This window comes from Hydra viridissima, unplaced genomic scaffold, assembly GCF_058129835.1.
Source record: "Hydra viridissima isolate aposymbiotic clone 2 unplaced genomic scaffold, HvirCarnegie_v1 scaffold_3, whole genome shotgun sequence".
NCBI lineage: Eukaryota > Metazoa > Cnidaria > Hydrozoa > Anthoathecata > Hydridae > Hydra > Hydra viridissima.
In genome coordinates this window covers 8665622-8676543 of record NW_028324302.1, presented here as the reverse complement: position 1 = coordinate 8676543, position 10922 = coordinate 8665622, and the positions used below count along the sequence as shown (strand labels likewise).

The 10922-nt window shown below is 31.9% G+C and overlaps 1 protein-coding gene and 1 pseudogene across 1 annotated transcript; both read left to right on the top strand.

Moving 5' to 3' along the window:
* Positions 1–477: 477 nt before the first annotated feature.
* On the top strand, positions 478–5542 carry LOC149890860 (uncharacterized). Its single transcript, XM_090082359.1, has 5 exons — positions 478–893; positions 1036–1088; positions 1181–1404; positions 1735–1894; positions 5328–5542. The coding sequence occupies exons 1-5, from the start codon at positions 586–588 to the stop codon at positions 5471–5473; spliced, it is 891 nt and encodes a 296-aa protein (XP_089938485.1). The 5' UTR covers positions 478–585; the 3' UTR covers positions 5474–5542.
* Positions 5543–8922: 3380 nt separating this feature from the next.
* Positions 8923–10018, top strand: LOC149890859 (uncharacterized; annotated as a pseudogene).
* The last annotated feature ends 904 nt before the right edge of the window (positions 10019–10922 follow it).

Sequence of the window (10922 nt, the reverse complement as noted above, 5' to 3'; positions counted from 1 at the left end):
ATACCAGCGGGTACTCGTAGACGGGTAATTTTAATAACTTTAGTTACCCGATATCCAAGCCTTCGGGTCGGGTATTACCCGATTTAAACTAACCAAGTATTACCCGTAGAAGTACCCGATTAACGGGTAATTTTATTACACGATTTCGTTACCCGAAAATCGGGTAATAAAATTAACCGATAATTCGGATAATAAAATTACCCGAAATCAGGTAATAAACCCGATCCTCGAACCGAAATTTTCGCGCTATCGGGTATTTTCGTTCATTTTTTTTTTTTTTTTTTTCTGTGCTTTTTCAAAATTTAAATTTATTTCAATTCTTTTAATATCACATTTATTTCTATTTATTAGTTCCACCCAGCTTGTGTAAGTATTAATTTTTAACTAATTTAAAGTTAATACTTACATGGAGTGGGTGGAACTAATACTCCATGTAAGTATTAATTCCACCTACTCCATGTAAGTAATAATTTTTAATTGAATAATTTCAAATGTTTTTAAACTATTTTAGAAAACATTTGGTGATAATTACATTTATTGTTTAGGATTGCAACTAGAAAAATTTCATCAGATTTTGAATCTGAAATGGAATTTGAAAATGACATTAATTATTTCCCTCTTAAGAAAAAAAAATTAGCTGGGAAAACTCAACTTAGTGCCACAACTCAAATTCTTCCCCCTTTATTTTCTGTGCCATTTTCTGTTACGGCGTCAAGTTCACCAACATTAATAACAACTTTACCGATTATGCCTATATCTTATGAAACACCATTTTCATCTCTTGACATAGCAGCATTGATGACACCAACCCAGTGTACTCGTTTATCAAACACGTCAACAGGTTGTATGTCAAAGACGGTAACAACGACATCACCAGATTCAAATATTGGTGAGTTACATAATTTAAAAAACTCATAAGGATGTCTACCTTGCATATTTTTTAATGTATTTGATCTCAAGCTGAATCAGCTGTTAGTAATTTGATTTTTATTATTTATGATTTATGGCATTATAGTACAGTTAACACTATTTTAGATGTTTTACAGTACAAAACATTGGGAGTGCATTATCTTGCAGTAATATATCTAGTAAGTGATTATTGATTGTTGATTACTTGGTTTTTTTCAGATTAAAAGACTATATATGTGATAATGTAAGTAATTATTTACACTTTACCAAGATCAAACAATGCATGGATTGGTGGTACAGTTACTGAAAGTGTGTGTGGATATTCAGCAAACCCAGACTATCCACACCAATATGCTAAATGCTATCCTTAGCCAAGGGAATAAAATGGTGCAGGCTTCACGTTTACCAGACGGGATAATATTTCTGATGGACACCATGGAAGCTTTTGATGTAATTAAAATGAAGCTAAAAGATATCAATATTGCAAACATAATTGTAAGATAATACTTATGACCTAGATATTAGTTTAATTTACAGTTCAATATAAAATAGGAAAGCAATATAAATGAGTAGAAGCAGCTACTTATCTATATTTCTTTCCTATTTTATAATGAACTTTAAGCTTTGTTAATTTTAGCATAATATTTTTAGTCTATCGTATTTTAAGATTGCAATATCAGTATTCTGGTGTTTAGTAAATATCATGTATCATTCATAAAAACTGTATATGCATTTTTGCTACTATATAATAAATTTTTAATTTTTATATTGTTTAAAAAAACCTTTTTTAGATTATCTTAAGGTGTTTGACTAAATGTTTTGCAGGTTAACTTTCTAGCCGGTATCGGAGGGAGAAAAGTCGACGAAGCTGTTCGCCGTATGATGCAGCAGTTGTTTAACAATAACTTAGCTCTGCAATTTAATTGTCAGCGAGGGCAGTCAAAAAAAGTGTTAAAGGGTACTGAGCTATTTCAAGTGATTTATAGTGAGTATTCATAGTTTTAAATAAATTTTGGTAATATTTCTCTGCTATTTTGCCAGATATTAAATACAATTGAACATATGTAAATTTTGTTTGGTTAGTTTTAAAAATTGTGCACTCTATTGTTATGTTTAGTAAAAACCCTTATGGTTTAGATCAGGCCAGGATTAACCATTAGGCAAACAAGACATTTGCCTCGGGCACCAAGCGTTTGGTGGCACCACAAGTCCTCAAGAAATATTTTTTTTTAACAAATTTAAGTCCAGAAACAACTGAAAATAGAACAAGTGCTATGAAAATGAAGAAATACCTTATAATAAAAATTCACATTCAAGTTTGGTAAAATCTTGAATGCTTAAAAATTAAGCTATGAATGAGCCGGTTTTTTCTATTTAGCTTTTTTTTAAACTAATTATTTTTTTCGCGCTTTAATGATTTTTTTTTTTGCGCTTTAACGACTTCACTTGAGGATATTTTTTTTATTAACAACGTGAAACTATTATTAAAGCCGCTTTATCATTTATTTTATCTTTTTTTTTTGATTCTGATATTAAGGAATTATTTATAGGAGCTTACACCTTACGTTTGTTGTTTTTTAGCCTTATTTTGCATAATTTTTTAATTTTTATGTAAATTACATTTTCGTTTTACATTATTTAATCATTTTTATTTACACCTTTTTGCATACTTTTTTCAATTTCAGATCCCAAAATATCAATATCAATCAATATCAATATATTAATATATATATTTCGTGTTAAGGATGTTACAAAAAACACAGGTCATTGCAAATAGTAATTCACTAATAAAACGCAATGACCTAAATAATATAAAGAAAAGATAAGAGAAAAACATAAGAAATAAACTAGTCACATAGTAAAAATAGAACTTTACAAAAATTTATAAGTAACACTTATAAAACAGACTTTTAAAAGAATTAAAATATAGGTCAAATAGTTATTATAATGTATTCACATATACATACATATATATGCATATACACAAATAAGAAATTATAAAATGTACATAAACATAAAGAAAAAAGTTATAGAGGTTAAGAATAAAGTTAAGCGTAACTTTTTAGATAAAAATGATGGAGTGACTTTAAGAACAGATTCTTGGATCTAACGATAAAATCTGTTTTTTGGGTGTACGGAAGGGTGTTCCAAGAAAGGATACACTGATATGTAATGGAATTTATTCCATGTTTAGTTGTCTGTTTTTGTGGGATGGTTAAGTTGTTAAAAGTGACTGATCTTAGGTTATTCCCACACGTTGTCCTACTGTTAAAGTAGTTACGAAATATGGAAGGAAGGAGACCGTGTTGTTGATCCCAGACAAATGAACAATTTAGAAACTGGATTAAATCATAGAAACGAAGAACTTTGTATGTAAGATACAGGATGTCAGTAGGGAAGACTCTCGGACAGAAATGAATTATTCGTATTGCTCTATTTTGAAGCGAAACGATTTTAGACAGACGGACGGTTTTAGATTGTCCCCAAACTTGGCATGCATATTGTAAATGTGAACCAAAAATTGAGTGATATATAGATAGTAATGTTTCAAAATTAACGTAGTGTCGAATTTTTGTTAACATGCCGTTGGCACGGTTTAATTTGAGAGTAAGGTTATTTATATGTGTTTTAAATGAAAGTTTCTCATCTATCACAACACCAAGATAAGTTATGTAACTAGACAAAGGCAGCTTTTGGCCACTTATTCTAAAGTTCAAGTATTTTGGAAGATTCTTGTTAGTTTTTTTAGAAAAGTTAGTATACTGCGTCTTAAATATTACTATTTCTGTTTTTTTAGTATTCAATGAGATTTTGTTTGCTCGGAGCCATTGAACAAGACTGGCCATATCCTCATTAATATATTTATTTAGTTTTTTGAGGGAGTTTGTCGTTAATTGAAGATTTGTATCATCAGCAAAATGATACGTGTTTGAATGTTTGATAGAAAGATTAAGATCATTGATGTAAATAATAAAGAGAAGAGGACCTAATATGGATCCCTGAGGAATACCAATGCAAACACTTTTGATGTCTGAGAAGGTGCCATTTAAAGTAACAAACTGTTGACGATTGGAAAGGTATGATTTAAACCATTGCAACGGGATGCCGCGTACACCATAATAGTTAAGCTTTGATAGGAGAATGCCATGGTCTACGGTGTCAAAAGCTTTTTATAAATCAATGAAAACCCCACAGGCAAAGTTTCCATTATCAAGAGCAACTCTTATACTTTCTGTAATTTCAATAAGAGCGTGAGCTGTAGAATGCTTTTTACGAAAACCAAACTGGTGTTTATATAAACATTGATTTTGGTTTAGGAAGTCGTATAATTTATTATGCATAACTTTTTCAAAAATTTTGCTTAAATTAGAAAGAAGAGAGATCGGACGATAGTTGGTGCAGTCAACCGTTGATCCTTTTTTGTGGACTGGAATAACTTGGGCCAGTTTGAAGACATCAGGAAATATTCCTTTGCAAAATGAATTATTTAAGATGATACTTAAGTGGTTTGCATAGATTTTTTGACACCAGTTTAAAAAGTTTTGTTGGAAGGCTGTTCGGTCCAACACTCTTACCTTCAATGATAGTGGAATTTATATAGTCGAGGGTTTCCTCTTCAGTTATTGGTTGCACATAAAAAGAGTTGCTATTAGGATTGGTCAGATACTTTTGAAAGTTGAATTTAGACTTCGGAATTCCATTGGATAATTTTGAAGCAATCGTAGTAAAGAAATTGTTAAAATGATTAGAGATAGCTTTAGGATTAGTTTCGCATTTGTTGTTGATCAGTATGCTTGTTGGGGAGTAACTTTTATTTGGCTTTACATTTATCAACTCTTTTATACCTTTCCACGTGTTTTTTATATTATTGATATTTTGACTGAAAAAGTTTGTGTAATATTCCTTTTTGCTGAACTTTATAAGATTGCTTATACTATTACGATATTGTTTAAACTTTATAAAAAGTAAATTTTTCTTTCTACAGTCTTTTGATTTTAAATATTTTTTATGAATTTTATTTTTAATTGTAATTGACTTGAGAATGCCTTTCGTTATCCAAGGTTTATTATCACTAGTTACTTGATCTTTTGTCAATTTTTAAAAAAAAATGAAGCATGTTCAGTTTATTAACTATTAATTTTAATTCAGAAATACTTTATTGTAGGTTTTATATGAGTGATAGTAGTACAAACTATAAATATATTTGTTAACAACTGTTTTCTTTACATAATATTGAACATACCAGCGGTCACAGTCAGCGAAAAATCAGGGGCCCCGGGCAGAAGGGGGCACCGATGTGGGTTTGTGCCTTGGGCACTAAAAAGGCTTAATCCGGCCCTGGTTCAGATTTTCAAAGACGATAAGAATATTGTGTATTTAAGATTCTTTAACTACTGGAAATGTATTATTTTTTATAGAAGCCTTAAAGCTTAACAACCTGACGTCGACATGCACGATGAAAGATTTCGAAATGTCCCTTGCAAAATGGCTTATTGGTGCTCGCGATCGAGATGGTAATAGAACTAAGCGTGGCGAAGCAAGAAAACAGTCTAACAAGCTCTAATTTATTCATACTTTTTTTTGTATAATATAATATTTACATTGATAGGAAATATATATTATTCTCAACATATTATTTATTGTTTTTATCAATATATATATATATATATATATATATATATATATATATATATATATATATATATATATATATATATATTAGGGATATGACTTTTTTGCAACCTACTAGGCCTGTATCGTAATTCAATGAACTTTTATGTAAAAAGAACGAATAGATGTTTCATTTTGACATATTTTGAAAAAAGGTCACCCCAAAACCAAAAAATCGAATTTTCAATAGGTACACTTTTGTACAGTAAATGAATATTAAAGGCTGAAGATGTTGTAAGAGTCATACTCCTGTTGTTATTTTATTTATTTATGCAACATGTACTGTGATATAACAAAAAACATTATGTGATATATAATTATACATGTATTACAAAATTAACAGTATCAAAGCGTCTAGTACAACAATATACATAACTGTCTGTGTCTATAGGCCTACTGTGTTTAGTACAGGGGTCACATGATGCTCACGTCTCATAAAGAGTCTAGCGCTTATTACTTAGAATGAATCGAAGTTGCAGTTTGTCTTTCTTTCTGCAGGAAGCATACAGGTCTTGCATCACCTTGATTGCACGTTCAGCTATCTGATTACTTCGTGGTATGTCGATGACGGATGGCTCTTTCTTCCAGTGATTTTTGAATGACTGCAATGCCTTTTTGTAAGGCTTCAATACATCAGATAAATTCTTGAAGTCATTGTCATTGTACTTTTGACTACTAAACCAATGTTCTGCCCACTCATATGAAATGAACCTGCAAACCTTCTCCAAATTCTTTCTCGCTTCAGGCATAAGAATGAACGCCAGAATGGCGAGAATGGCTCTTGAGTTCCATCTGGCATTGCTCATATTAGGAATGTTCTGAAAGTGAATCAGAGGGAAGTTTCTTTGTTCTTCATAGAACCTAAACACTCTTGTTAAATGGTACAAAAACTTCATATCGTCTCTCCACCCTGATTTATCAAGAATTTCTACAGTTCCATTCACAAACTTATCCTTCAGTTCATCATACTTATTCAACAGTTCAGACACAAATGGGTATTCAATGTTTGGAGATTTGGTATCACCCCCAAGTTCTTCGTCCATCACCAGACGGAGAATCCTGTCTAGTACGTGATGCTGACAACCGATAAATTGTGGTATTGTGACACCCTTTAATTTAAACATACGTTGCAACTTCACAACAACTCCATTTCTCTTCCCAGTATTGACGTTTGTTGTATCAGTAATGATCATCTTAATTGAATTCCACAAATTGTATTCATCAATAAGTTTGGCAATTTTTTCAGCAACAGTTTCAGCTTTGCCATCTTTTAAACGCAGTGCATCAAGTTTCACGTCAGTTCTTTCATTCTGAAGTACAACTACCTGATATTCCTTATCATCTATTCGTTTGCCGTCAAAGTGTAAGGACCACTGTTCCATTTTAAGTTGTTGTATCATTTCTTTTTTTAATTTACCTGCCTCTTTGAATGTGGACTTGTAAATTGCTGATTGACTTGGAGTTGGAATATCAATACCTTGTTGTGATAATACATTGCATATTTTAGCAGCTTTCTTTGTGGAAACTCCACTTGATGTAACCATACTTACAGCAAATTTACTTTTGTAGTGCTTTCTAGTTTTTTTCTGAGTGTCCTCATCATCGTCTTTATCACCGTCGTCGTCTTCATCATCTTCACTCTTACTTTTGCAGTTTTCAGATTCAGTACCACTGTCTGTGGTAGACAGGACTTGTGATGTGGAAGGTATTGCTGTTCCAGACTGGACTTTCCTTCTCTTGGAAGGGTGAATGGTTTCTTTACTTGCCACTTGTCCTGTTGAGTACCCCACCTGTCCTTTACTTTCTTTTTGTAGGTGGTATAGACGTTTATCTTCCGAGGATAACCACTGGCCATTCACTTTCGTGATGTCAAATAATGCATTGAGAACATCATATTTTCCACGCTTGACACATTCATCATAGACCTTCAACACCTTCATAAGCTTTGCTCTTATCACTTGATCAGACATGTGGAAAATTCAGTTTATTGTCCCACAATTTTGTAATTTCCTTAGAAATTTGGTCTATTCGTTCTTTTCTTCCTTTAACATATGCTCCGAGAAACTGGTATCTTCCTACGATCTGCAACTGAAGTGGTATTCTGGATTTTTCATCGAGTGAATGTTCTTCTACAGCCACGCTTCCTCTTCTTCTGTGTGACTCTTGAAATCTCACCAAATTTTTAGTCTAAGTCTTCTTGTTCTTTGTTACTGTGGTATGACTTTTCTTGTGAGACATCATATAATATTGTTACGACTTTACGGATAGCTGAGCGTAAATATCCGTTTAATAAAGTCGTTTAATTAATAAAATACTTTAACTGTATAGTAATCCAATTATAGTTCGATAATCCAGTCAATGTTGATAACAGTTCGATAATCCAGTCCGTATCCTAACGATAATGCTACAACTACTTATACTTCGTACACTTACAGCGTCTTTAGTTCGCTACAGTAGTTCCTTATTAGCTCAGTTACACGCAGAGTACTTCATAGAACTATTCACATTATCAACACTGAGCTCACATTAGCAACACTGAGAATTAAGCTGAGAATTAAGCTTAAGATTAAAACATCGGTCAAAAATGAATGTATAAAAATGGTAAATCAAATTTTTATTTTGGGGGTGACCTTTTTTTGTTGCAGAAAGCTATTTGGGCCTTTTTTCATGATTTTAAGTAAAAGTTCATCGATTTATGATACAGGAAACATTTTATTTGAAAAAAAATTAAAAAGTCATATCCCTAATATATATATATATATATATATATATATATACATATATGTATAAGTATATGTATATATGAGAACGTAAGAGTTTAGTTGTTAAATATTTAACTTGACATATAGGTCAAGTTAAATATTTAACATAGTAGTTTATTGATACCAATATATATTGGAATCCATATGGATTGTCAAACTAAAGTTTCATATAGGTCCCAAAAAAAAGGAGTTTATTGGGTCCAATATGGGCCAACCATCGAATGCGCCATATAGGTCACAGTTAATAAAAGAAAATAGAAGTTTATTGGGTCCAATATGGGGTAACCATAAAAAATTATGTTTGGCTCAAAGTAAATAAAAGAAAAGAGGAGTTTGTTGGGTCCAATATGGGCAAACCATGAAAAACTCTGTTAAGAAAAATAAAATAAAAACATAGGAGTTTGTTGGATCCAATATGGGCTAACTATATGGACTAGCCCATATAGGACCCGTTGATAAACCGCGGACAAATTTTTATGGGTCTAATATAGGATTCCTACATATGGCCCATAAAACACCCCACATGGGTCCGATATATGACCCATGAACTATTGTTAACTGGGGTGACTTTGCTTCTTATGACTGCAGGTTAAAAATGAAACCTAACATTACAACAGTAGCTGCAGCTGTTGTCATCATGTTTAACAATAACAAAACAGCTGATTGGCTGGATGGGAAATCCCAGGAAGAAATTGCAAGGCTAGTTTTACTAGCAAGGCGAAATAGAAAAGGATATATCAGAAAGTACAGAGAAAAAAAAGCAAATATATTACAGTACAAAATCAATGAGATGGACAAGCGCAACTTAGAAAAGGAAATAAAAGAACAAAAGACAAGCGAAGAAAAAGAGTTTTTGACAACAGAAATTCGAAAAGATGGTGGTTTAATTTTGTGTAAAGATGATTTGGAGCAAATCCTAGGCACTAAAAATGAAATTCTAATGAAGTTGCTAAGGCAAATTAAATTTCGAAAAAAAGTACTTCAGCAAAAATTTTCAGAAAAGTGGTTACAGTTAGGAGAAAAGGGCAAAAGGTGAAAATTACAAAAAATTTGGTATAGAGGCATTAAAAACAAACCTGCTATCAATTTTTAAATTTTTAAAAAATGCTCCAGAACAACGAGCAAAAACAATAAAATGTTCAGTAATCAGACAGAATAATGAAAGACAAGAAATGTTGTTAACATTAAAACAAAAGGTCAGGTTAGAGGGTGACGCTAGATTATTAATGGAAACTGGAAAAAAAAAAGAACAGGCACATCAAAGGGAAGGATTCCAAAGTTTTTAGGAAAAAGAATTAAACATAAAATGGTAGATGAAGGTGGCAAGGGTGTATGGTATTCAGGGTTCGTAGTAAGTGTTTTAGATGACAATGAATTTGATGAGGAATGCGAGTTTGAGATACTATATGACAGATTTGAGGATAAATACAATATTGAGTTAGTCAAAGAGTTGAGGATGAAATGTGTTTTGATAGAGGGAAAGGCTGATGCTTATGTGGAGGGTTAAGTTTGAAAAAAGCATAAATGTTGTTAATTGTTTTTGACGCAATGTTGTTATTGTTTTTGACGCAATGTCAATTCAACTTCAATTTATTGTATTTATATTTGTTTTTATTATTATTCAATTTAATGTCTTTATGTTTGCAATCTGTTTGATCATCTAGAGCTGTGTTTGCGCACCCCCAATTCTTTATATGTATATTTGATTTCTGTTGTACCTCTGCAGCCATGGCAACATACTGGTAAGTCATGCTTTCTATTTTTGCCCTGATTTACCTGTCAATAAATGTATCCTTGTGTTTAGGTATTTGTAAGTCATTATATGTATGTTTTTGTAGGTGCACCCACAAGTCATGATATGAATACCTGTCTTCTGTTCACCTCTGCAGCAGTGTTGATTTACCGGTAAGTAATTATTTGTATGTTTGTGTGTACGCACCCATAAGTCACTATATGTATGTTTGTGTTTATGTGCCTGTCAGTCATTATGTGTATGCTTGTGTTCATTTGGACCTCTGGAGCACTATTTAGGTACAGGTAAGTTCTGCAAATTGTTGTGTTTATGTACCGATGAGTCATTATATATATACTTGTCTTCTGTTGGAACTGTGGCCGGAATTTCATGTGATAATACTGGTCAATATATGTAAGTTTCTTTTTATGTACTTTTAAGTCATTATATGTATGTTTGTGTTCTGTTAAATCTATATATATATTTTTTAAACATCTTTATTTTAACAAGGCAACCACTGCAAGCAACCACTTTTAGAGTTGGAAGTTAATGGAAGAGCCAAAGCAAAGTTTATATAGCTGATAACAATTAACAGAAAACTTAAAAGGTTGCAAAAAGATGGGTAATTTTATCATGCCAGACTTTATCAAAAGCCTTTGATATCCAGAGAAGTAGAATTTGCTTAACCACTTCTATCTAATGCTATGTAGTACTGTTCTGAAACAACAGTTAGAAAGTCAGCTCTAAGACAAGATGGTTGAAATCCATGTGCTTTTTATTTTATCTGCAAATAGAGCCACCTTTAAGCTTTTCAGGATGACCAATAGTTTTGGCTAAAAATTAACCCA

Coding starts and splice junctions, on each gene's coding strand:
- LOC149890860 (XM_090082359.1), top strand. CDS start 586: ATGGAATTTGAAAATGACATTAATTATTTCCCTCTTAAGAAAAAAAAA. Junction 894..1,035: donor CCAGATTCAAATATTGGTGA/GTTACATAATTT, acceptor ACACTATTTTAG/ATGTTTTACAGTACAAAACA. Junction 1,895..5,327: donor GCTATTTCAAGTGATTTATA/GTGAGTATTCAT, acceptor TATTTTTTATAG/AAGCCTTAAAGCTTAACAAC.